The 27,983-nt window shown below is 44.7% G+C and overlaps 1 protein-coding gene across 2 annotated transcripts in view; it reads right to left on the bottom strand.

Moving 5' to 3' along the window:
* The window catches only part of OLFM3 (olfactomedin 3), a 168,650-nt gene that overhangs the window by 3,518 nt on the left and 137,149 nt on the right, over nt 1-27,983 (bottom strand). For both annotated transcript variants that reach the window (XM_053391598.1, XM_053391597.1), the window contains exons 4-5: nt 16,120-16,339; nt 1,192-1,298 (exon numbers count right to left, since the gene is read on the bottom strand). In XM_053391598.1, coding sequence (XP_053247573.1) covers nt 1,192-1,298; nt 16,120-16,339 — 327 coding nt within the window. The remainder of the gene's footprint in view (nt 1-1,191; nt 1,299-16,119; nt 16,340-27,983) is intronic.

Genomic DNA, 27,983 nt, shown 5'->3' with positions numbered 1-27,983 from the left:
AAGTGTTCCACCGCAAGCAAAAAGATTGAGAACCACTGCTTTGGACAATAAGGAGAATGATGTGTAGGTCATGGCAATATTAGACCCTTCACTGACATGGCTGTCATGTCTCCATGTTGATCCACCCCATGTGGTTTGCCCTGATTTCATGTTTATTAAAAGGGAAGAATTGTGCACTGCATTCAGATAGACCCCAAACTAAACTGGGCTGATTTGGGGGGCAATCTGGACATAGCTGAGTCAGGTTGAGACAGCCCTGGATAGGGCTGGGCAGGCCAGAGAGATCCAGGGCTGTCATGGGGCAGGGCATGGGAAGCAGAGGCAGGCATAGGTGGGAAGGCAAAACCGTAGAAAGGTGGGACCGAACAGCTGGCTGCACCTTTGCGGCAGAAGATAGGGGTGGGTGTGAGTGGATGCCGTTCTGGCCTCATCTCTCCTTCCTGCCTCCTGAAGCAGCACCGCTCAGGATTGAATCCTAAGCAAAAGATTCGATTCTGCATTATGCTGGTTGCTACTCCTTCCCATGGGGCAGCAGCACCCTGCAGGATCCAGTCCTTCCACTTGTAAGCAGATAATAATAATAATAATAATAATAATAATAATAATAATAATATATTATTTGTACCCCGCCCATCTGGCTGGGTTTCCCCAGCCACTCTGGGCGGCTTCCAACAAAGATTAAAAACACATCAAAATGTCACACATTAAAAACTTCCCTGTACAGGGCTACCTTCAGATGTTTTCTAAATGTCAGGTAGTTGTTTATCTCTTTGACATTTGATGGGAGGGCGTTCCACAGTGTGGGCGCCACTACCGAGAAGGCCCTCTGCCTGGTTCCCTGTAGCTTAGCTTCTCGCAATGAGGGAACTGCCAGAAGGCCCTCGGCACTGAACCTCAGTGTATGGGCAGAATGATGGGGGTGGAGACGCTCCTTCAAGTATACTGGGCCGAGTTGTAGAGCAGATGTATTGCATTTAGAAGACCCTAAGTTTAGTCCCCAACATCTCCAGCCAAAACATTCTCAGGTAGTAGGTGCTCAGAAAGACTTCTCCTGAGGCCTTGGAGAAAGCTGATAACTGGGCTGAATGGACCTACGCCGTGACCCAAGTATAAGGCAGCTTTACATCTTTCATTGACCAACTGGTAGAATTGCTGCCTGGCTCCCAGCAAGAAATAATAAAAGTTACGTACTCTGTTATTTTTCTCGGGTGCTAATGGATCCGTCATCCAAGCGCCAAACCGGGTTCCCGATGTCTTGACTGTAATAGGGCCAGTGATCTTCATCAATTTGCCGCATGCTGAAATGATAAGAAACCAAAATGACTCTATGAAAAGCCCTTCCAAACCACAAGGTTGGCTGACTGTGCTCTTCTTCCAGATATAAGTGCTGTGAAAGGAGACCGAGTAAGAAATAAAAACAAACAAACGCTGGTGATGCCCAAGTGCTTTTGGTGCTGTCCAAAAAAGGATACTTTGTTCAAGTTCTTTAAATGAAGAGTTAGGTTATTTGAAGGATGCAAGCAAGACATGGTGTAAGGATTTGAAATAAATAGCACTTCAGTGGTATATCATTCTTTCTTATTGTTTTATGTAGAATGCATGTAATAAAACCAACACATGAAACACTGCTTTTTCAGGGAACATTTAGGTTGATTAAAAAGTAGCATATGGGATGCAGGTGGTGCTGTGGGCTAAACCACTGAGCCTCTTGGGCTTGCTGATCAGAAGGCTGGGGTGAGCTCCTGTTGCTCGGTCCCTGCACCAGCCAACCTAGCAGGTCAAAAGCACACAAAAAAGTGCAAGTAGATAAATAGGTACCACTCCAGCAGGAAGGTAAACGGCGTTTCCGTGTGCTGCTCTGGTTTCGCCAGAAGTGGCTTAGTCATGCTGGCCACATGACCTGGAAAATCTGTCTGCGGACAAATGTCAGCTCCCTCAGCCAGTAAAGTGAGATGAGCACTGCAACCCTGGATCCTTCTGCGACTGGATTTAACTGTCAGGGGTCCTTTAAAGGTAAAGGGACACCTGACCATTAGGTCCAGTCGTGACCAACTGTGGGGTTGCGGCGCTCATCTCACTTTATTGGCTGAGGGAGCTGGCATACAGTTTCCGGGTCATGTGGTCAGCATGACTAGGTGACTTCTGGCGAACCAGAGCATCACACAGAAACGCCATTTACCTTCCTGCTGGAGCAGTACCTATTTATCTACTTGCACTTTGATGTGCTTTCGAACTGCTAGGTTGGCAGGAGCAGGGACCGAGCAACGAGAGCTCATCCCGTTGTGGGGATTCGAACCGCCGACCTTCTGATCGGCAAGTCCTAGGCTCTGTGGTTTAACCCACAGCGCCACCCACGTCCCGTTACCTTTACCTTTAAAAAGTAGCATACAATGTTTCTGGTTCTTCACTGTTGTTGTGTTGCGACTTTTTAATGCATTGTCTTATTTGATTGGTATTTTATTACGTATTGAGGTTTTACCTTACCGCTAGTGATCTATATGGCTCAAAAGAAAGGATACAAATATCTGATATACACGTACATACAGTGGTACCTCTGGTTGCGAACGGGATCCGTTGCCTGTTCGCAACATGAAAGGAACACAACCCACAGCGGCACTCTGCGGATGCATAGGTTGCGATTCGCCGCCTCTGTGCATGCGCGTGATGTCTTTTGTGCATCTGCGCATGCGTGAGTGGCGAAACCCGGAAGTAACCCTTTCCGGTACTTCCGGGTCGTCGTAGGACGCAACCTGAAAAAACGTAGCATGAAGCAAACATAACATGAGGTATGACTGTATGTGTGTATATATTTGTATGTGGTATCATGCCTGAACACATGGGCCCATACCCAGGAAGCCTGTACAGCTATCATTGGGTTTTTCTACTTGTAAGAGACTCTGCTTCCACCCAGAAATAAGGTTCTGGCCTTTCGACCATTGGCTGGAGAATAGCATGCATCTCCTTCTTCCCCCTGCCTCCTGATCACATGTTTATACCCCAATTACATGCCTAAATCCTAATTACAGTTTTACATCCTAATTAAGAAACAATGCAAGGCCTCTTTCTCAGGGGCCAGATGAAGGCTGACTCTAGATCGTCCTGGGTGAGATTTTATTTTTATTGTTTTGTATTTATTTATTAAATGGAAAGAAACAAGTGCGGTCCTCCTCTGAGGGCACTGCAAGAAGAAGAGTTTGGATTTGATATCCCGCTTTATCACTACCCAAAGGAGTCTCAAAGCGGCTAACATTCTCCTTTCCCTTCCTCCCCCACAACAAACACCCTGTGAGGTGAGTGAGGCTGAGAGACTTCAGAGAAGTGTGACTAGCCCAACAGCTGCATGTGGAGGAGCGGAGACGTGAACCCGGTTCTCCAGATTACGAGTCTGTAGCTCTTAACCACTACACCACACTGCAAGATGCTATCACATAGGGGTTTTGCTCCAACATGCTAGATCAGGCCTTGGATCAGGGAGCCATCTACAGCCCTAGCATTCATGATATTTTTGTGTGTGGGGGGGGGGAGTATGTAAAAAATGCACCTTATTTTTATCAAAGTGGCTAGGATTCCGTTGGGCGAATTTGAACAAGGCTGAGTGATTTGTAGACGACAAGACGACAAGTTGCCCTTCCACGTGAATGAAAATGCTTAAATGGAAGTTAGTTTTAGGAATGCTTTGTTCAATCTGCATATAACTAAGTAGGTCAGATTGGAGATGAGCAGAACAGGCTGTGTGTTCTGACTGCACCGGCCAAGTTATGACTTCATTTCCTACACTTAAGTTACTGGAAATGAATGCGCTATATCATCCGAGCCTATTCTCATTCTGTTATAATGGGGCAAGTGCTTTGATAAGCTGCCTTGAGGCCCTGAATCCATTGCTGGGCTAAATGGATATAATGGAAATATGTACAAAGTGAATAGGCACTCAAGTCAATCAACTACATTGGATGAAAGTAGATGTTGCAGGAGCATCCGTCCTGTGTGTGTGTGCCTCTCCCTTCTCCCTGGAAACATCTAGTATAGGGGTGGGGAATCTGTGGCACTCCAGATGTAGCTGGATTTTATCTCCTTCCCATCTGAAGCTAGGCCAGTAAAGAGAGGAGAGGGAGTTCTCAGTCACAACACTCCATTTGTGGAGTTCTTGTTATCTAGATGTTCCCCTCAATCCATCTTTTGGGAGATGTTTCTTTATGACTATTTTCTTGGATTAGGTCGGGTTAAAATATATATATGGCATAATAACAACATTTTACTTAATCGGAAGCTGTTTGTAAAATTAAATCAAATAGTCCTGTTTTCCTCCATTTCAGAGCAAGTAGGTAGGCTTGCGCAGAAATAAAGGTCTCTTCGAGACTCAACAGGTGCACAAAATACGGGGAGAAATGTAACTTTCAATGTAAATAGGGAATTGATTTCAGCATCACAATCTCTACAACAGAGAGGACTTTGATGTATCAGAACATAGCGAAAAGACTGTATCCGCCACTCTTAAATCTCTCATAAAATGAGATTTTGAGGGTACCTCTTCTCTCTCTCTCTGGGGGGTGGGGATTACAGAAGGAAAAGTACTGGAGGTGTTAAACCCAATGGGGAGCTTTAATACATATATTTTGGGTTCTGCCCTCCTGTCAAACCATTTTGGAAAGAAGTTATGGAAGTAATAAAAAAGACGAACAGACATGGTATTACCGGTATGTTAAATCCTGAGATATTGCTTTGGGGTTATCTGAAGGATCGCATCTTGCAGGGCGACTTATAAAAGGTGAACAGTTTACTTAAAGTAGCAATACATAAGTGATGGCAGCGACAAGAACTTCTTTAATATCCTCCTGGACTGAGCAAATTTTGACTGTAGCGTTTCTAACCAAAATTGGCGTACTATGTGAGATTTAAAGAAGGCTGTTTGGAATAATAGTTCATTGAAAAGTGAAGTTTTTTTTTAAAAAAATAAATCAGTAGAATATGAAATAGCAAGATAATATTCAACCACATATATTATTTTAATTGCAGCTTTGATCTTGCCAACGGTAGGGTGGAAGGCAGGGAGGCCAACATTAGGTGGAGCCAGAGGCAATGAGAGGCAGGACCAACTCATTCTAATTCTATCTCCTTCCTCCTCCTGTCTGAGTTTTACAGGAGAAAGCTTCTTAGTAAGAAGGAGGAAGCTTCTTAGTAAGGAAAGATAATAAGAATATATAGATGATTTGAGAAGGTTGTAGAATGCAAAGATTATTGTAAATTGTATAATGTGCAGGAAATCGAGTGGAGGCGGAGGGAAGTGGGAAGAAGGAGAAAAGACTAATATGATGGATTGAGGAAATAGAAATGTAAATGTATGGGTGGGTGGGGAGGAAATAGTGTTGGCTTCGGTATATATGTATTGTAAAGTAATATGTGAAAACCAATTTAAAAAAAAGGGGGGGGGAGAGAATAAAGCAGGAGGACTATAGGTCTGGAAATCCTGTTTTCCTTATCTTCAATATCCTCAAACCAATGTCCTCATACAAATGTCAGCTTGCATTTGCAAAACATGCAGTTTAAGATAAATGTGGTGGTTTGAAAAAATAAAATAAAACACTCTTTGTCAAACTCGAAAAATAGAAAAAAAGAAGAAGAACGAAGGAGGAAGGTGACAGGCCGCGCCACCCCCTGGACTTGTTGCAAGTAGGAGGGTAGGTAGTCAAGCGGGCATTTGCTGAAACACATTGCGCATGCTGTAGTGGTGCCTGGGAGCCCTAGAAGTCACGTCCAAGGCCCCATGGTGCAGGGGCTGAGCACCCACCACAATTTTTTGGTGGGTGCCCAGGCCCCTAGGACCTCCTGGTGCTGGCGCCAGTGTGTTTGTGGGTGGACATTACTACTTTGTTATAAACGGCTCCTGATGGCCTGCATGAAATGGTTTCAAATTTTATTTACAGTGGTACCTCAGGTTACATACGCTTCAGGTTACATACGCTTCGGGTTACAGACTCTGCTAACCCAGAAATAGTGCTTCAGGTTAAGTACTTTGCTTCAGAATGAGAACAGAAATCGTGCTCCGGTGGCGCAGCAGCAGCAGGAGGCCCCATTAGCTAAAGTGGTGCTTCAGGTTAAGCACAGTTTTAGGTTAAGTACAGACCTCCGGAACGAATTAAGTACTTAACCTGAGGTACCACTGTATTTAATTTAAATACACTGCACTTCCAGTTACACACAGATACAAGCACCAAAACCCCTGCAAAGCCATCTTCTGAAGTGGCTATGATGCTTCTCCCACAACAAAGGCTTTGAAAAGAACCAACTCTTTAAAAAAAAAAAAAAAACTTTGTCAGGAGCCAATTCTTCCAAACTGCTTGGGTTGATAATCAAGGGGGGGGGGAATCACAGAAAAGAAAGTGAGCTTGATTAATGAGCCTTCACAGCACTCTGAGTTTCGGCAGCTGCGGACCCTGCATTTGCATGCAGGGAACGGCTCAGGATGACAAGGTAGGCCCTGAAGCACGTCTTCGTGTGAGTGGTGAGAATGATGGATCAGCCTGTACTATTTTGAGCCACTTAAGGCCTACACTGGAAACTGCTGGGAGAGAAAATGACTTGGAGAAGAACACCCAGTGATTGACCCATGAAATACTTGACCTTGGGAACATATCAAGGGATGGATCAGCACTGATGGATGAATCAGGCAGGAACTGTAAGTTCAGGGCAGGAAAGCAACAGAGGAAATGCAGGGTCCCATTTGATTCTTGCTGAAATCCTCCCCAATGATTGACTCCTTCCTCAGAGTCTACCCACCCAGTTGTTGTTGTTGTTTAGTGGTTTAGTCGTGTCCGATTCTTAGTGACCCCATGGACCAGAGCACGCCAGGCACTCCTGTCTTCCACTGCCTCCCGCAGTTTGGTCAGACTCATGTTTGTAGCTTCGAAGACACTATCCAACCATCTCGTCCTCTGTCGTCCCCTTCTCCTTGTGCCCTCCATCTTTCCCAACATCAGGGTCTTTTCCATGGAGTCTTCTCTTCTCATGAGGTGGCCAAAGTATTGGAGCCTCAGCTTCACGATCTGTCCTTCCAGTGAGCACTCAGGGCTGATTTCCTTAAGAATGGATAGGTTTGATCTTCTTGCAGTCCATGGGACTCTCAAGAGTCTCCTCCAGCACCATAATTCAAAAGCATCAATTCTTCGGCGATCAGCCTTCTTTATGGTCCAGCTCTCACTTCCATACATCACTACTGGGAAAACCATAGCTTCTACTATACGGACCTTTGTTGGCAAGGTGATGTCTCTGCTTTTTAAGATGCTGTCTAGGTTTGTCATTGCTTTCCTCCCAAGAAGCAGACGTTTCTTAATTTCGTGGCTGCTGTCACCACCTGCAGTGATCATGGAGCCCAAGAAAGTAAAATCTCTCACTGCCTCCATTTCTTCCCCTTCTATTTGCCAGGAGGTGATGGGACCAGTGGCCATGATCTTCGTTTTTTTGATGTTGAGCTTCAGACCATATTTTGCACTCTCCTCTTTCACCGTCAATAAAAGGTTCTTTAATTCCTCCTCACTTTCTGCCATCAAGGTTGTGTCATCTGCATATCTGAGGTTGTTGATATTTCTTCCGGCGATCTTAATTCCGGCTTGGGATTCATCCAGCCCAGCCTTTCGCATGCTGAATTCTGCATATGAGTTAAATAAACAGGGAGACAAAATACAGCCTTGTCGTACGCCTTTCCCAATTTTGAACCAATCCGTTGTTCCATATCCAGTTCTAACTGTAGCTTCTTGTCCCACATAGAGATTTCTCAGGAGACAGATGAGGTGATCAGGCACTCCCATTTCTTTAAGAACTTGCCATAGTTTGCTGTGGTCGACACAGTCAAAGGCTTTTGCATAGTCAATGAAGCAGAAGTAGATGTCTTTCTGGAACTCTCTAGCTTTCTCCATAATCCAGCGCATGTTTGCAATTTGGTCTCTGGTTCCTCTGCCTCTTCGAAATCCAGCTTGCACTTCTGGGAGTTCTCGGTCCACATACTGCTTGAGCCTTCCTTGTAGAATTTTAAGCATAACCTTGCTAGCATGTGAAATGAGTGCAATTGTGCGGTAGTTGGAGCATTCTTTAGCACTGCCCTTCTTTGGGATTGGGATGTAGACTGATCTTCTCCAGTCCTCTGGCCACTGCTGAGTTTTCCAAACTTGCTGGCATATTGAGTGTAGCACCTTAACAGCATCATCTTTTAAAATTTTAAATAGTTCAGCTGGAATACCATCACTTCCACTGGCCTTGTTATTTGCAGAGCTTTCTAAGGCCCATTTGACTTCACTCTCCAGGATGTCTGGCTCAAGGTCAGCAACCACACTACCTGGGGTGTACGAGACATCCATATCTTTCTGGTATAATTCCTCTGTGTATTCTTGTCACCTCTTCTTGATGTCTTCTGCTTCTGTTAGGTCCTTACCACTTTTGTCCTTTATTATAGTAATCTTTGAACGAAATGTTCCTTTCATATCTCCAATTTTCTTGAACAGATCTCTGGTTCTTCTCATTCTGTTGTTTTCCTCTATTTCTTTGCATTGCTCGTTTAAGAAGGCCTTCTTGTCTCTCCTTGCTATTTTTTGGAAATCTGCATTCAATTTCCTGTATCTTTCTCTATCTTCCTCGCATTTTGCTTGCCTTCTTTCCCCCGCTATTTGCAAGGCCTCATTGGACAGCCACTTTGCTTTCTTGCATTTCCTTTTCATTGGGATGGTTTTCGTTGCTGCCTTCTGTATAATGTTGCGAGCCTCCATCCATAGTTCTTCAGGCACTCTGTCCACCAAATCTAAATCCTTAAACCTGTTCCTCACTTCCACTGTGTATTCATAAGGGATTTGATTTAGATTGTATCTTACTGGCCCAGTGGTTTTTCCTACTTTCTTCAGTTTAAGCTTGAATTTTGCTATAAGAAGCTGATGATCTGAGCCACAGTCAGCTCCAGGTCTTGTTTTTGCTGACTGTATAGAGCTTCTCCATCTTTGGCTGCAGAGAATATAATCAACCCACCCAGTATTCCACGTCAAATGTCTTCTTCGCTCACTATTCCATTCACCAAGAAGCTGATCAACGTGACTTAAGGGGAAATTAAAACTAAGTCAATCACTTCTTACAGAGAAACCCTAGTAACCCCCCTCTCCAGTTTATAACAGTAATAATGTGCACACAATTCTTCCCCTGTCCCTGACTGTCTAGATCTCTTACTATTTGCACCAAGGTAAGTACAAATTAAAGGTCCGTATAGTTAAAGCTATGGTGTTCCCAGTAGTGATGTATGGAAGTGAGAGCTGGACCATAAAGAAGGCTGATCGCCGAAGAATTTATGCTTTTGAATTATGGTGCTGGAGGAGACTCTTGAGAGTCCCATGAAGATCAAACCTCTCCATTCTTAAGGAAATCAGCCCTGAGTGCTCACTGGAAGGACAGATCCTGAAGCTGAGACTCCAATACTTTGTTTCCCTGATGTTGGGAAAGATGGAGGGCACAAGGAGAAGGGGACGACATAGGACGAGATGGTTGGACAGTGTTCTCAAAGCTACGAGCATGAGTTTGACCAAACTGCAGGAGGCAGTAGAAGACAGGAGTGCCTGGTGTGCTCTGGTCCATGGGGTCACGAAGAGTCGGACACGACTAAATGACTAAACAACAACAACAAGTACAAGTGTGTTTGTATGGATGTTCACAAAGTGTAACATGACTGATCCTATAGTTATCTTAGCCAAGCCACTCATAATTGCCCATGTTGTACTGGTAGGACCTTGATTCTTTCACCGTTTCAAATAAACTGAACCAATTAGTGTTGTCGTTCAACAAAATCCTTGGAACCTGTGTTGTTCTCTGTTGCCTTTAGCTGTTTCATTAATTTCTCCACAAGTGCCAGTTCTAAAATGGCTTTTTAGAACGAGACGTACTTAAAAACAAGCCGCACAGTGCAAATGATTCCTCTGTGGAAAAGGAACCCAGTCTTCAAACTGTTCTGTGTGTGGAACCTTTCTGAAAGGCATTATACCAGAGTGGTCAAACATGAGCTGTGAATTATTGGGGCTTGAAATTGCACCTCAGCCATGAACCCATTGGCATCTGGCATACGTGGGCAGATGCCAGGGCACCAGCACTGTCGTGGGTCCCACTACTAATAAGAGTTGGAAGGGACCCCAGGGGTCATCTAGTCCCACCCATGTAATGCAGGAATCTCGACTAAAGCATCCATGACAGATGGCCACCCAACCTCTGTTTAAAAACCCACAAGGAAGGAGAGACTACAACCTCCTGAGGGAGACTGTTCCACTGTCAAACAGCTGCTACTGTCAGAAAGTTTTTTTCTCATATTTAGTCGGAATCTCCTTTCTTGTAACACTGGTTCAAGTCCAACCGTCCAGAGCAGGCGAAAACAAGCTTGTACCCTCTTGCAACAGCCCTTGGGATATTTGAAGATATTTAATGCAGTGGCACCTTGGTTCTCAAACTTAATCCATTCTGGAAGTCCGTTCCAAAACCAAAGCATTCTAAAACCAAGGTGTGATTTCCCATAGAAAGTAACGCAAAATGGAGAATCCGTGCCAGACTTTTAAAAACAACTCCTAAAACAGCAATTAAACATGAATTTTACTATCTAACGAGACCACTGATCCATAAAACGAAAACAGTAAACAATGTACTGCAGTCACACAAACAACCAATCAGTAGCTGAACTGGGTTCCACACAGTCACAAAAACAAAACAAAAAGAGCCGCAAAAAACAAAACCACCAAATAAATAGCAAAAAAACAGACAGACCTCAGCGTAACACTCAAAACGGAAGTGTAACACTCGAAACGGAGCACGTTCGGCTTCCGAAAAAAGTTTGCAAGCCGGAACACTTACTTCCAGGTTTGTAGTGTTTGGGTTCTAAGTTCTTTGAGTACCAAGGAGTTTGAGAACCAAGGTACCACTGTACCTGCCCTAGGCCCTCTTAACTTCCCCCCAAGCTTCAAACTCTTGAGCAGCACCTGGGGGCTGGATCTAGCCGTTTCCCACAATATCCCTGACTGAGCCTCATTTTAGGGCTTTGCGGGGAATTTCAAGGATGGCCACCACAGGCAGGTAAGCCCAAGTCTCACTGAAAGAGGAAGGGTCCCACCAGAGAGAATGTTGCTGAGGTACCTCTCGAGAGATATTTAGTTGGTAAAGTAATACTACTCTTGCTGTTGCTAACACAATTCCTCTGGAAAACAGATAGAAAGAGATCATTTTTAAAAGCTGCACAAGGCTGCCATGCTAGCAGGGGTGAAGGCAGCAGAGGAAATGAAGGAATCATCCCCTGCTATGCCCTTCTGTCATCTCTGAAATGAACGGCAAATATTAGCAATTCTGAATGCATTAGGAACAGGTCGGCTTTCTTCTGACTCTCCTGCTAGCTGAAAGGGACTCCTTTAACATCACTAATATGCGACTCATACCAATGTTTTGGTAGCAAAGGACTGTCAGGAAGACAAATGCCTTTGCTGCCTGTGTCTATTAGGGGCATAATTCGGGATGTGCAGCTATAGTTTTGAGGGAGAGCAGTGTGGGCTGTAAAAGCCATCTGCCCAGTACATTTTCTACAAGAGCAGAGATGGTCAGACTTTAATTGGAAACAAGAGCTGAGCCCCACATCTTGCAGCAGTGAAAACGCTGGCCCACCCTCTGTGGGCATATTTGACAGGTGGGGTGGGGCTCATCTGACGTAATATGATGTCAGGTGATCACACTTCAAAGGAAAAAGCAGCTGTATGGTTGTGCCGCTTTCCTTGGCAAAAGCGGAGCTTGCTTTTGATGCTGAATTCAGTGCCGAAAGCAATACCCCCTTGCGCCAGGGATGGATGGTGCTCGAGAACGCTGTAAGAACATGCTAGCTCTGACTGGGAAATCCTAAATGCAGCTGATACCAGGGGGGATTGCATTTGGTGCTGAATTTAAAAATGGGGCAGAAGCAAGCATTCAAGGACTAGCTACACTTCATATCTTCCTGTTCTGATGGAGTCCCCATTCATGATGAGGTTTTTATGTGCATTTACACGCAGGTGGCGCTGTGGGTTAATCCACAGAGCTTAGGACTTGCTGATCAGAAGGTTGGCGGTTCGAATCCCCGTGACGGGGTGAGCTCCTGTTGCTCGGTCCCTGCTTCTGCCAACCTAGCAGTTCGAAAGCACGTCAAAGTGCAAGTAGATAAGGTAAGCGGCAAGGCGGGAAGGTAAGCGGCGTTTCCGTGTGCTGCTCTGGTTCGCCAGAAGCGGCTTAGTCATGCTGGCCACATGGCCCAGAAGCTGTACGCCAGCTCCCTCGGCCAATAAAGCGAGATGAGCGCCGCAACCCCAGAGTCGGCCACGACTGGACCTAATGGTCAGGGGTCCCTTTACCTTACTCAAATACAATCGACCAACTCTGCTTCAGGCCTTCCCTGTTGATGCAGACAAGTCTGAAGTGGAGCTGGCGTATTCGGTGTTGGAAGTGAGGCTTGCCTATTCACCCCTGTCCTCTTCCCACTTCATGCATTCAGGCAAACACCAAAATGGAGCAGAAGCCCTGAAGAGATATTACTTATGATTACAGTGGTACCTCCGGTTGTGCACAGGATCCATTCCAGAGCTCCGGTCGGATCCCAAGGTTTGCATATCTGGCAGTGCCGCTTCTGTGCATGTGCACAGCACATAGAGCACTTCTGCGCATGCGTGCAAGGGCGAAACCTGGAAAAATACTTCTGGGTTTATCGCGCACGTATCCCTAAGGATACGTAACCAGAGGTGAACGTAAATAGAGGTACCACTGTACATTTATACCTCACTTTTCTTCCAGGTCATCCCTTTCCTCATTTTATCCTCACAGCTCTGTGAGGTAGGTGGTTATCATCATCATCATCTTCATCTATAAGATTTATATACCACCCTTCATGAAAAGATCTCAGGCCGGTTCACAAGATGAAAATACAAGATAAAACAGAAACAAGAAAACAACAACCTCTCCTCTCACCTCCTTGAGAGGCGTTGACTGGCCCATGGTTAGCCAGTGAACTTCCTAATTGAGTCAGGATTTGATGAGTCCTTAGTCTAGCACTCTAATCACTTGCATGCTGGTTAGATTTCCACTAGACAATTCCTTTCTGTTCATGTGCTTTTTTTTGCTTTCTCTCTTTCACTGTGTTATTTCTAGTGTCAAAGGGAGACTCTGAGAATGAATTATTGAAAGGATAACTCAATCTAGAGATCATCTTTTACCTCTGACTCAGTTCATTTGCCTCCAGGATCCACTAGGATTCATGATACTGAGAAATATCTATACAGTTTTTCAGTTACTATGCAGTTTACTGCAGCAGATCCTACTTGGTAGGAGAGTGACACAATCTAGAAGACAGTGATGTGGATAATTGGGCTCTTTCTATAGATGCACGGTTGACAGAAATGAAGGGTGAATGTTCTTCTTCAGAAACTTTGTAAGTTAATTCTTATGCACTTGCAGTTCTTGTGAAGTTAGTACAAGTGATCTTCCTTCCCCCCTTTCATTAACTTACTAAGTTCACCGAACTTTAAAATTCATGCTGCCTTTTATCTTGGATAGGACTGATCAATATGATGCAATGGAGTGCTTGCATGAATGTGAGAGAGGCACCCTTTTAGGAAACAAGGCAGACTTCACCAACCTGATATCGCCCAGATGTTTGGGGCTATAACTCCCACCAGCCCCAGCCAGGCTGAAATAAGGGGTGAGCCTTTACATAAGAGAAGTGGCGAACATGGAGACTGCTCAGGCAGCAGTCCCAAAATGATGCTTACTTGTAATTAAGTTCCACAGGAATCAGTGAGACTTACAAGAAAAAAGTGTTTGGGGTTAGAGCCATAACTTGCAGCCTATTTGCAGGAGCAATCCTGTTGAATTTAACAGAACTACCCTAGTACATAAGGGTGTCGTAGTTTTATATTGTGGAAATTTGGCATATTGATTCCTTAAATACAGTGGTACCTTGGTTTGCAAACAGTCTGGTTTGCATACGTTTTGGATTACAAACACGTCAAACCCGGAAGTGCATGTCCTGGTTTGTGAACTTTTTTTGGATTACAACCCATTTTTTTTTATTACGAACAATTTTTTTTGGGAGGCCCCATTGGCGAAAGCGAGCCTTGGGTTACAACCTGTTTTGGTTTACGAATGGACCTCCGGAACGGATTATGGTTGTAAACCAAGGTACCACTGTAAACGAAAGTAAAGGAAACAGAAACTAAGCCACAAATCAGAATATAGAAATACCTGGATTTAAGCCATTTTGAGGAAGCTTCAGGCATTAGAAGATGCACCTATAAGTGGAACTGCTGTGTCCCACACTTCAGCATTCAGCTTTCACCTCCTAAGAAGCTGAATCATTTAATGGGCACAGAAGTCTTACTGTGTTGGAACTGAAGATGGATGAACTACCTTTTCCAGTGCATTTGTGTGTGTGTATGTGTGTGTGTGTGTGTGTGTGTGTAAATGAGCAATGGTTTCCTACAGCAATCTGGACACAAAAACTTAAAATGTAAAAATGTATGAAGTCTTGGCATCAGAGAGCAAATAATTTGCACTTGGGAAATAAAATATGGGACTGGAGCTGATGGGAACAAAGGGAAAGTATTGAGGAACAGCTGAAAGAGTGGACTGATATGTGAGCAGTCCTGTATATTCCCACTTCAAAAGGGAGCATAGCATAACAGTAGAGCATGAGACTCTTAATCTCAGGGTTATGGGTTTGAGCCCCATGTTGGGCAAAAGATTCCAGCATTGCCAGGGGTTGGACTAGATGACCCTCGTGGTCCCTCCCAACTCTACAATTCAATTCAACTCTACAATTCTACTCCATCTCCTCAGAGTATTGCGAAAGAACAATGTCAATCAACATTTGATTATCTCCTTCTACTGGTCCACAGATAGTGTCCTTTCATACTGCATCATGGTGTGGTACGCTGGTTTGACATCAACGGATAGGAAGTGCCTACAGAGGGTGGTGAATACAGCACAAGATATTATGGGCTGTCCCGTGAATCCACTGGATGAAATAGCGGAAGAACGTTGCCTCAGGAGAGTGAGGAAAATTCTCAGGGATGATCCACACCCTGGCCGGCACTTTCTTGATCTCCTGCCCTCAGGCAGAAGATATAGAAGCATATTAGTCGCACCAACAGGGTAAAGAACAGCTTCTATCCGTGGGCTGTTAGGCTGCTGAATGAAAAGATAACAACAGGGCAAGTGACTTTCGGGTTTGGTGGGTGTAAACAAGGGGAATTAAGACTAAGAGAGCTGAGTGGAGGGTGCTTGTGTAATCTCACTGTATACAAGTTGTACAAGTGACAATAAAGTATTTCAAATGCATGATTAATGTGTCCGTGGGATTTTGCTGCACGCACATGCAATAAAACAGAGGTGTATAGATGGGCCATTACTCTTTGAAATTGTGCTTACCCACCAAGCAGGTGGTGTTCCGAGTACAGTGGTACCTTGGGTTACATATGCTTCGGGTTACATACGCTTCAGGTTACAGACTCCGCTAACCCAGAAATAGTGCTTCAGGTTAAGAACTTTGCTTCAGGATGAGAACAGAAATTGTGCTCCGGCGGCGCGGCACCAGCAGGAGGCCCCATTGGCTAAAGTGGTGCTTCAGGTTAAGAACAGTTTCAGGTTAAGTACGGACCTCCGCAACGAATTAAGTACTTAACCCGAGGTACCACTGTATGTATATTTATATGAAAAATTGTCTTTCGCTGAAAGAGGAAGAGCCAAGACCCTTAGATTTTGCAAGGGGGTCTACTGAGTCAAAGTACATTTTAGCATCTGATTCACTCTTGGAAAGTAAACGAAAAATAAAAATGCCAAAGATAAGCTGCAAAGCAAAGGAAATTGGGCAAGTAAGACTATTGCTTTTCCCGAGCTGAGCTCCGTGCCAGTCCCACTCCTAGCCTGTGGGAAAGCACTGTGATCAGAGGACATGTTCATCTATTGCCACAGTGGTGTGCAGCAGGATGCCAACCTGCGCCCCTTCCCCGATGTGTCGGATTACAACTCTGCAATTCCAGATGGCTTGAAACCCCATTCAAACCCACATGCAGCGGGACGAAATGGGCCATGAAATTGTGAACTTACTAAGCTTTTTCATGCAGTCTCGAAGCCTGGTTTCCAAACTGAGCACTCGCTGGTGGAGTTCCTCATAATCATAGGCGCCAATTTCCTCCTGGATCCCGGTGAGGACTGAAGACAGATTTCTAATTTCCTCTTTGAACTGGGTGATTAACTTAGCATCAGTTTTGTACTGTTCCAGGACTGGTATCAGCGGCAGGAGCTCATCCATCTTCTCTTTCAGCTCCTGCGGAAAAAGCAGTGAAGTGTGCATTAGGGAAGTCTAAAAATGTTACGTCCTCTAAGTTCTTTAATAAAATTCTTTTATGCTTCTTATCAAATCTATGCCTGAAATTCCTATTGATCGTAGTATCAAAATTAGTGTCCCACGAGAGGTTTAGAAGCCCCGAGATGGATGGCTTTAAAGCTTTGGATAAATTGTATGTTCTTAAATAATGTTCTTAAAGAGAAGTCGTTTTCTTTTAAATCAAACCTTTCCCAGCATAGAATCATAGAATAGAATCATAGAATCATAGAGTTGGAAGAGACCACAAGGGCCATCGAGTCCAACCCCCTGCCAAGCAGGAAACACCATCAGAGCACTCCTGACATAGAACTAAGGAGAACAGGAATATTATTTTTAAAGCTAGTTTGATCAGAAACATACATCCATTTAGTCCAAATAATGACAGAACGCTTAGCTATATACATGCATTCCACTATTATCATTGTGGTCTGTGAGAAAGCTAAATAATAATAATAATAATAATAATAATAATAATAATAATAACAACAACAACAACAACAACAACAATAACAATAATAATAATAATAATTTATTATTTATGTTGGGATACTGCCAGGGAGATAGAATCCATCTGAGCCCCCAAGCTCGGTGCCGGACGATCCATCGACCTCCCGTAGTCAGGCAATATCAGCAATTCAGCGACACTAAGCCTCAGGCTTAGTGCACACTCTGACAGCAGAATTCACACAGCAAGAAGTTGCACAGCATGAGAGCAGAACATGCATATTTACAGTTTATTTGGCGTTGGTCAGAACAAAGAAGGCATGACCGTCTGCTCCGACTGCTCAGGCAAAACAGCCAAAAACGAAACGAACTTACAACATAAACATCCTGTGAGACAGGAACTTACGCAGGCTGTTATACAAACATCCTGCTCCCTTTTAAGGTGGAACGGAAATATCCTAACATCCTCCCCCTTTCCGTGTAACCTGTAGTACCTGTGGTTCAACCCAATTGCAACCTTTGTGCGTAAACCTTCAGTTGTTCTCTGTTAACAACCTTAGACAACAGATCAGCAGGAATTTCATTTCCTGGCATGTAGGACACCTGAATAAGTCCTTTCTGAATACACTCTCTTGCACGATGTAGTTTAATCTGCAAGTACTTGGTCCTTTGCTTGCAACTCTCCGAGTTCAGCAAAGCCAAACAAGATCTATTGTCTTGATACACTTGTATAGGACATTTCACAGAAACCCCAATGTCCTTAAACAGTTGCATCAACCATTCACAATCCATGAGTGAAAATGACAGAGCATTGAGTTCTGCTTCACAGGAACTTAGGCTAACTGTTGTCTGCTTTTTGCACAACCAGTCAAACAGGCAGTGGTTGTACATGTAGCATACTCCAGAAGTGCTTGTACCATCCGTGGTGTCACTTCCAAAACTTGCATCTGCAAAGATTTCAAGACCTCCAGTCTTCTGACTGGTGAACCTCAGCCTGTAGTGCATAGTCCCTTTCAAATACCGGGCTATGCGCTTCAGAGCTTTCCAATCCTGAACAGTAGGATTGTTAGCATGTCTGCTCAGCAGGTTAGTGCTTACAGCAATGTCAGGTCTTGAACATCTAGCAATGAAATTCAACTTGCCTAGAATGCATCTGTACAGCGTTGTGTCAGAAAACGCTTCAGCAGTACTGTCTACCTGGTAACCTGTCACCATCGGTGTGTCTGCTGGGTTTGCATCAACCAAATTCAACCTGGTTAATACATCAGCAATTTTCTGTGTTTGGTGTACCAGAAAATTACCTGCTTGGTCCCTCTCCACCTGCAGAGAAAGATAGTTGGATACCTCACCAAGATCCTTCATGTCAAAGTGCTCCTTCAGCTGAGCTAGGGTGCTTTGGTAAAAAGCCTGATTCTTCCAAAACATCAGAAGATCATCAACAAAACATAAACAATACAGTTTGTTTTGCCCCTCCTCCTTGACAAACACACACGGATCAGCTTTGCCCTGGTGAAAACCTAGAGAAAGCAACGTTTCAGTGAGTTTTGTGTTCCAACACCTGGCACTCTGCTTGAGACCATATAAGGATTTCCGCAGTTTACAGACCATTCCCTTCTGTATCTGCATCCCGTCAGGTGGAAGCATGTACAGCTCCTCCCCCAAAATCCCGTACAAAAAAGCTGTATTAATGTCATGATGGGAAACATGCAGTTTCTCCTCCGCAGCGACCTTGAGCATCAGCTGAATGCTCTCATATTTGACCGTGGGTGAGTAGGTCTCGTGGTAATCCTGCCCTGGTACCTGTGAAAAACCTCTGGCAACCAATCTGGCTTTGTGTCTGACAACCTTGCCATTCTGGTCTGTCTTGGCCTTGAAGACCCATTTGCTGCCAACCAGTCTCATTCCTGGGACTACCGGTACCAGTTCCCAAGTCTGGTTCCTGTTTAAGGAATCAACTTCAGCCTTCATGGCATTAAGCCAAGGCTCAGCATCTTTAGAGGTTAACTCCTGGACCTCTTTGAAGCTTGAAGGTTCCCACACCTTCTCTGAGCTACTAAGAACAGCAGTTGCCATCTTAGCAAACTCATCAGCAAATCTCTTTGGAGGTTTGCCTTTGGTCGCCCTTTCAGACCTGCGAACCAGACGCAAGTCTTCTGGACTCATCTCCTCCTTCTTAGGAGAAAAACGACCAATGGTGAACAGTGGTTCTTCCAGTTCATTGTCAGACTCATCAGATGGTCTGACTGAGGCCTTTGCGCTCTTGTAGTCTGCTGTGTCATCACTGTCACTGACAGCAGCAGCAGCGCCGCCCACTGAACTGGAATCCGAACTCTGATCATCATCATCATCATCATCATCCTCAGTTTCCTCAGCTTTCTCAGCATGATCTGCTTTCTTCACATCACCTTCATCCTCCTCTGGGTAACTCTGGAAAATTCCCACATTTTCCCCCCACTTAGGATTGTACTCAACACTCCTTGTGAACTTTATGGATTTAGAGTTAGTCATCCATACCCTGTATGCACCTTTTTCGTACCCCATGAACAAACCATGTGCCCCACGCTTCCCAAGCTTGTTGCTTTGTGGGGTGTGTACCCACATGTCAGAACCAAAGATTTTCAAGTGTTTGGTGTTAGGTTTCCTCCCATACATCTTCTCATAGGGAGTGCAGCCAATAGGTGATGACAGTCTCCTGTTAAAAGAATAAACAAAATTCGCCAAAGCCTCCCCCCAAAACTTCTCAGGGAGGTTGGCATCATGCAACAAGGTTTTTATTCCTTGCAGCAACGTTTGATTTGCTCTCTCCGCAAGCCCATTCATCCATGGCGATCTAGGCGTTGACAAGTCATGCTGGATTCCCTTCTCAGTCAGGAAAGCTTCAAACTGCTGAGAAGTGAACTCCCCGCCCCGATCAGTAAACAGACAGCCAATACGTTTACCGTGAGCATTCTCCAACCAAGCACAGAATGCCTTGAACTTAGGAAATGCTTGCGATTTCTGCTCGAGCATAAACACATGAATGTACCTGGAAAAAGAATCAATTAGAACCATGAAGTACCTTGCTCCTCCTAAAGAGGGCGCTAGTGGACCAACCAGGTCTGCGTGAACTAGCTGGTAGGGTTTGGAAGCCTGCCTGCTAGACTCCTTGCCTTTTGGAGCAACCTTCACCTTGTTCTCTGCACAAGATACACATTTCATGTGAAATTTACAAGGTTTGATGTCCAAACCTTCAACCAACTCAGGCATCTTGGCTAGCGCTTGCCAAGAGAGGTGACAAAACCTTCTATGTGCATCGTGAATGCATCCTGCATGAAGAACCTTGTTAGTTTGTGCAACACAACAAGTATCAGCATTAGATATAACAGCATTGTCATCATAAGTTAGACAGAACAAACCATCCATCAACTTTGCATGCAAAATGTCCTCTTTGCCTTTTCTGATGACACAGACAGTCCTCTTGAAGGAAACCTCAAAACCACGCCCATTGAGCTGTGGGACACTAAGCAAATTGTCCGCAGCTCCTGGAACAAAAAGTACATCTCTGATGGTAGTATGCAGACTTGCAAGTTTCACAGTCCCAACTCCTGCAGCTTGCAAAGTCCTTCCATCAGCCAGGTGGATCTCTCCATCTTGAGGTGTGAAGGAGATGAACAGATGGCGGTCTTTGGTGATATGACGCGTGCAGCCTGAATCCACAATAAACCTGGCTTTGGCTTTTGCCTTTGGTGAAGCAGTGCCAGCAAACAAAACCTTGTTTTCCACTGGCGTGGGCTTTTGCTGCTTGCCCCCCTGCTCCTGGCCATCAGACTTGCCTTTAGCCTTTGGTGAAGCTGTGCCAGCAAACAAAGCCTTGTTTTCCACTGGCGTGGGCTTTTGCAACGTGCCCACCTGCTCCTGGCCATCAGACGTGCCTTTAGCCTTTGGTGGAGCTGTGCCAGCAAACATAGCCTTGTTTTCCACTGGCGTGGGCTTTTGCAACTTGCCCCCCCGCTCCTGGCCATCAGACGTGCCTTTAGCCTTTGGTGGAGCTGTGCCAGCAAACATAGCCTTGTTTTCCACTGGCGTGGGCTTTTGCAACTTGCCCCCCCGCTCCTGGCCACCTGCAAGCATCTTGCTCTGTTTACATCTGGTCTTCCGGCCTCTGCAAAGGCTCTGACCTTGGTTCTCACGGGAAACAGAGCTCTCAGCTGCCGACTCCTTGGCTCCCCCTGGAGGCTGGAATGCTGCCTGGGATGACGTGGCAGTCTTCTCCCCCTGCAGCTTGCAACCGGTGCCCTCAGCATCCCTGCATTCACTAGCATTCTGGGAAACAGCCAGGACCTCCGATGCATTCAAACACTGGGCTGGGATTATTGGCTGGTGGGCCTTTTTCAAAGCATCCCACATGTCACATGCCGTGAGATTTCCAGCAAGCGTCTTTATTTCCTCCAGAGAGACGGACAAGACTATTACGTCTATGGCTCTCGAATTCTGAGCCTCCCATCTCCCTGTCAGAGGAACTGGAGGGGCTTCACAGACAGTATGCCAGACTCCAAACTGACGCAGCAAACTCTCACACCATTTTGCCCAGGTCTCATAATTGTCCCGATTTAATTTTGGGCACTCAGCAGCTTCAGAGGCTTGGAAAAACTCCATTCCAGCTCTTAACGTCAGCCGTGAGTCTTCTTCACTTCAGAGACTCCTTATCTTGGCACCCATAAATCACGAAGCCTGCTTGGCTCGGCTCCCAGGCCAATTAGGCCAGCCGGACATCAAAAACTCTTGCCGCGGCAACGAAAAGCCTTTGCTTTGCTTTCGCTTTTCCCACACATACCTCAGCAGTCTGTCGCAGTCTTACTCTCCTGCAAGTGCCGTGAATCTGGGCCCGAAACCTTGTGTTGGGATACTGCCAGGGAGATAGAATCCATCTGAGCCCCCAAGCTCGGTGCTGGACGATCCATCGACCTCCCGTAGTCAGGCAATATCAGCAATTCAGCGACACTAAGCCTCAGGCTTAGTGCACACTCTGACAGCAGAATTCACACAGCAAGAAGTTGCACAGCATGAGAGCAGAACATGCATATTTACAGTTTATTTGGCGTTGGTCAGAACAAAGAAGGCATGACCGTCTGCTCCGACTGCTCAGGCAAAACAGCCAAAAACGAAACGAACTTACAACATAAACATCCTGTGAGACAGGAACTTACGCAGGCTGTTATACAAACATCCTGCTCCCTTTTAAGGTGGAACGGAAATATCCTAACAATTTATACCCTGCCCATCTGGCTGAGTTTCCTCAGCCACTCTGGGCAGCTTCCAATCGAGTGTTAAAAACAATACAGAAGTCAATACAACAGTGAATTTATTTGATTTTTCTATTTAGAAGAGGCGATTGGTTGATCTGTACAGAACTGCCTCATCCACTAAGAGCATCCTGGGCACTTCAATAAGTGTTCCACACTGTCAAAGGTGTCAGCTCTAAAGGAGATCCTTGTCCACATGAAGACCCCTGAATCTAGGCTGGTGTGTTGATAAACAACCCCTCCTACCTGACTGACTCTTTTGCCAATATTTTAACCATGTACAAAACTGGTTTTACCTGCCATTTGGCCAATCAAGACAAGTATCAATAAAATGATTATTCCTCTAAAATTCCTCACAAAGCAGTTTCCCAGAGGAAAGGCTTTTGATTACACCCAAGTGTGTGGTTTGACCTTTATGCTAAAACATTTGGATTCTTCACCCACAGATAGTTTGTTTCTTCTAGATTTCTGTTAAGTACAGGCCTCCCCAGACCCCAAACTGATTCCGAAACAGTTTCCTTAGCACACTGTACTACTTTGGTCAATACTTTAACCTTGCGTTAAATGAGTTCCATCAATCATTTTGCCTATCACCTGGTTTTGAAAGGTGATTTGGAAACACATACACCCCTTCTCCAATCCATTAAGAAAAGATCTCAGCTTCTAAATCCGCAACAGCAAAAATGGACTGGCCAGTTCATCTGCGTAGGAGGCAAATGCAGACGAATGGAAAGATAACACGGAAGTATAAAAATGGTAGGTGGGTCCTAAGCGAACAATAATATTGGGGTTGTATCCAATGCCAGTCCTTCTCAGATGAGACCCATTGAAATTAATGAACACAACTAACTTAGGTCTAGGGATGCGGGTGGCGCTGTGGGTTAAACCATAGAGCCTAGGGCTTGCTGATCAGAAGGTCGGTAGTTCAAATCCCATAGACGGGGTGAGCTCCTGTTGCTTGGTCCTTGCTCCTGCCAACCTAGCAGTTTGAAAGCACATCAAAGTGCAAGAAGATAAATAGGTACCACTCTGGTGGGAAGGTAAACGGCATTTCCGTGTGTTGCTCTGGTTCGCCAGAAGCGTCTTAGTCATGCTGGCCACATGACCCGGAAACTGTACGCTGGCTCCCTTGACCAATAAAGTGAGATGAACGCCGCAACCCCAGAGTCGTCCATGACTGGACCTAATGGTCAGGGGTCCCTTTACCCTTTGCCTTAGGTCTATTAATTTCAATGATTTTACTCGAAGTGAAACTTGGTTGGCGGCAACCACTGAGGAAGCGCACACACAAAAAAGGATAATCTGGATAGGACATGATTTGGTTCCACTGACTCCAGCAGAAATCATTGCCTGCCTGCCTGCATTGGGTTTTGGCATTTGCTCATTTGGAATAAAGAGAATCGCTACATTTCATGATACATTACTAAAGTGGTTCTAAGAAGAAAGCTTTGCCTATGATGGTTGAGAAATGCCCTCATGATGTTGAGAGAAATGAGCTGATATTGTAAAATCAGTCTTCAGCTCAGTGAATGGGTTTATCCCTTGAGGTGTTTTTGTTTCACTGTACCATGCTGCATAATAATGATGATAGTGGTTCCAGTGTTTCGACAAAAGTACATTTAAATTAATTGTATCAACCATTTCAATTTAATGAATTTTTTAATGGGGGGGGAATATCACCTGGGAAATATTAATTCCGGTGATGAGGTGGGGTAAAAATCCACAGGCAATGTCAAAAGGTATGTTTTACATATAGCTAATTTAAATAGATGTAAATTGCATTTTTAAATTACATGCGGAAATGTTATTACCATAAATACATTAGAGTAACTAGAGCCCCCTTTGCAGTTCTCTTATATAATGTTATACTCATGAGAAAGATTCCACTTTTTGTTGATGCCCAGAAATCTTGAAATGATATCCGCTTGGAAAGGATGAATCGAGGGAGCGTTTTGTTAGACACAGAACCATAAACTCACACAGACCTTCACAAATGGGACATTAAATCCTCTTTCTGTTCCAGAGATCTTAATTTATGAACGCAGTGACATGACTATGTACACCGTTGGGCTTCGTTTCAATAGTGGTTTCGATATGGGTAAAAGGAAAGAACTATAGACCTCAGCCTCCATTTCCTGAAGCAACTTACAGAAGTCTGTTACTCTATGGGGCAAATGTGCTTAATTTGTTCACGGTTGTTCTTCCTTTAACAAACTTGAACAATATATATGTCAAGGGAGACATAAGACGGGCAGTTCATGTGCATAACAACCAGCCATTGTGCACAATTCACCTGGCCTCTTGGAACAGGGGTCAGCAAACTTTTTCAGCAGGGGACCGGTCCACTGTCCCTCAGACCTTGTGGGGTGCCAAACTATATTTTGAAAAAAAATAATGAATGAATTCCTATGCCCCACAAATAACCCCACGAATTCCTATGCCCCACAAATAAAACCACACATTCTGCTCATGTAAAAACATCAGGCAAGCTCCACAAATAACCCAGAGGCCCGTTTTAAATAAAAGGACACATTCTACTCATGTAAAAACACGCTGATTCCCGGACCGTCTGCAGGCTGGATTTAGAAGGTGATTGGGCAGGATACGGCCCCCGGGCCTTAGGATGCCTACCCATGTCTTGGAAGGATTCTCCATGAGGTCCAGTGAATGTTCACAATGGCTGGTTGATATGCACACTAACTGCTCAACTTATAGTCCTCTTAACATATGCATGAACACACATCTTTAAACATTTGTGTACATGCAGATGGGTACTCTGGTCCGTGGTCTTTTACAATGTAGTGTGGCAGCAACCAGACTCGGGAGGAGTGCTGTGGCTGTGAATTTTGCTCTGGGAACCTGCATGTTTGCTTCTTTGCACCAAGCCATGATTTGGCACCTGGGCCAAAGTGGTATTTATTGCCTGCAGTTAGATGAGCATGAAGGCTGTGGTTTAAGATCTGAAGATTGCATTTTTTAAAGAAAAGAAAAGAAACCAAATGGACTGGTACACTTTTATGCCAGAGAATTTTTTTTACAAAGGATCCAAAATGATCCAAATGCAGCCTTGTATTTAATCCTGGTAGCCAAAGGCAAGCGAATGGGATCCTGTGCAGTTGAGTGAGTGGGCTGGCAAAGGAGGAATGGAGCAATCTCTCCCTCCTTTGTGCCCCAAACAGAACCATGTAGGCTGCCAGAAGAAATGAAAATATCAGCAGGCTACTGAAGAAGGGGCAGCACTCTTCATCCCTCTGCTGTCAGCTCACAGCAGGTTGGTGTTGGGTTGTTTTTTTTTTTTGCAGCTAATAACTTTCGTGGCGCTAATAACTTTCGTGGACGTGGGTGGTGCTGTGGGTTAAACCACAGAGCCTAGGACTTGTTGATCGGAAGGTCGCCGGTTCAAATCCTAGTGACGGGGTGAGCTCCTGTTGCTTGGTCCCTGCTCCCGCCAACCTAGTAGTTCAAAAGTACATCAAAGTGCAAGTAGATAAATAGGTACCGCTCTGGCGGGAAGGTAAACGGCGTTTCCGTGTGCTGCTCTGGTTCTCCAGAAGTGGCTCAGTCATGCTGGCCACATGACCCGGAAACTGTACGCCCGCTCCCTCGGCCAATAAAGCAAGATGAGCGCCGCAACCCCAGAGTCGGTCATGACTGGACCTAATGGTCAGGGGTCCCTTTACCTTTAACTTTTGTGGGCATCCCTACAGATGAGGAATGTCTACCCAGTGTACTCGATTCTGCTCTCCAAGCACTAGTTCAGGAACTGCAATTCTCAGTTGGATGCACAGACTCAATGGCAAAGCTGACATCACTTAAGCAGGGAAAGCTTCATAAGTAGGGAACACATGAGTGCTCAGATTGTCTGTAATAATCAATGGGTAGAAATGCATTTTCTAAAAGATCCTCCCATTTCCTGCACACACTCTAAGAGGCAGATCAGCCTTTTCAGAATGTGAACGAGATAAAAACACCGTAATGTGACTATGATATCCACAGGGCGACAGATTGCTTCTTTTTCTCCACAAGTGAAATAGGCTTTTTATAAAAAAACAACCCACCTCTTGATTGAAATTTGTTTGAGCTAATTCAGTTGCTTAAGATGTCTGATCAAGCATATGCCAGTAAAAGGAAAACTGAACCTCTATTTTACAAGTTTTCAAAAGTGGGCCATATTGGTTACAGATAAGAAATGTGTTCATTGCATTCTAACACAACTAGGAAGCATATAAATTGCACTTTGGTCATTGTGCATACAAAGCCTGCTCTGTACCATTGTGCTCAGTCCCCAGTTTAAGCATGAAGTGCACTGAGCAATCTCACAGATTGCTCTTCCAAAAGAAAGAAGCACGGCCTGTTATTCTGACCTTTTAAAATTACTGAGTAATATGATTGCTTTGCACTCCTTTTAAAATGCCAGTCAAAGGACCCATTCAAAGCTGAAGGTCCAGCCAATCCAAATATCGGGTCTTTTAAAAGGTTACAGTGTTCAGAACATGATGTTGCCCTTGACAGCTCTCATTGGAACTGCTGGATGCTGACCTTAACGCTAGGGCCACGAAAAGTGTAATGACAATACAAAATACTTGAATGGCACAATACAAGCTTCCCATTATTGCCAATGATGATAGGAATTGTCGTTGAGTCTTGTACAGCTATGGACATATCCTGTAGTTACACCATTCTGAACCTTTCTTGGGCAGGAAAAGAGCATCTTAAAGGGAGCGTTTCTCCAACCGAGACAACCTGGTTTTGTTTTTGAATTGCTCTCGTCCTTAGGTTAGATAGTGGGGAGCATTTCTGAAAGCTACCTGTCAGAGCAGGCGGGTGAGAGGAGGTGAAGCAAGGCAGCCAGAGGAGTCTAGAAGAAAGGTGAGTTGACTTGTTGACAGAATGGGGAGCCGACAAACTGGTAATGCAACACACTGTTGAGCAGGGCAGCTAAGAGAGAAGCTGGGAGAACGGCAACTTGGCTTTTGTTGGAAAGTCAAGTTGCTCTGACTGAGCAGGAGCCAGACTCATTGTAGAGTCATGTAAAATGCTATTGGCTCCATTGTGTCATTTGATCTCTTTTCTGGCCCTCTGCAGTACTGGCACAATGCATTGCAGAGAGTAGGCCAGAAGATCCCTCTTCTGCCAAGTTACCATATTGGTGCAGTGAGAAAGGAGCTGGGGTCTAATGGCCCTGGTTAGGGATGAGTTAGTTGTCTCCTCTAGTGACCTATAACCTCACTCTGTTCTGGTGAAACCTGTATAATCTCTAAAATTGGTTCCAGTCTAGATTTCCGAACTGGAGCATGTGCAGTTTGTCCTAGTTTTCCATTTCTTTGGTTCATTTGTAGCTTCTCTGACTCCCCTGCCTTGGCAAAGTGCACAATTGCACTGCTGTTTGTTTGTTTTAACTCTTCCAAAAAGAAATCAGAAGCCAGCTTGGATTGTTACTTATTGCTCGCTTTCGTTCCTCTACATTAGAACACCACACAAAAAGAATCAAAAGGTGCAATCACAAATTACAAGCATATCAAAACACTTTTTTGCAGAGGATTGTGGTGTCTTTTCCACTGTGCACATGCATGTAAACTAGACAAGGGATAGAGAGAAGACAGATACAGATAGCAGCACTCCGTACAAATGTCAGGGGAAAAAATGGATTTGAAATGTAAAGATCTTTCATTCTGCAGAATTATCTTCTTCAGCAATTGTATATAGTGACAAAGTTGTGTGTAGTATGTAATTGGAAGTCTCCAAAGCAATCATAATGGTTTGTATTCAGCGCTGTCTTTAGTATATGTGCTGCCAGGGTGCAAAGATCCGCCCAGTGCCCCCAAATTAACTTTTAATATGCTTATGTCAGACACCAT

This window comes from Podarcis raffonei, chromosome 6 (genome assembly GCF_027172205.1).
Source record: "Podarcis raffonei isolate rPodRaf1 chromosome 6, rPodRaf1.pri, whole genome shotgun sequence".
In the NCBI taxonomy this organism is placed as follows: Eukaryota; Metazoa; Chordata; class Lepidosauria; order Squamata; family Lacertidae; genus Podarcis; species Podarcis raffonei.
Note: the sequence above shows the minus strand (reverse complement) of the source record. Positions and strands in the feature narration are given on the sequence as shown.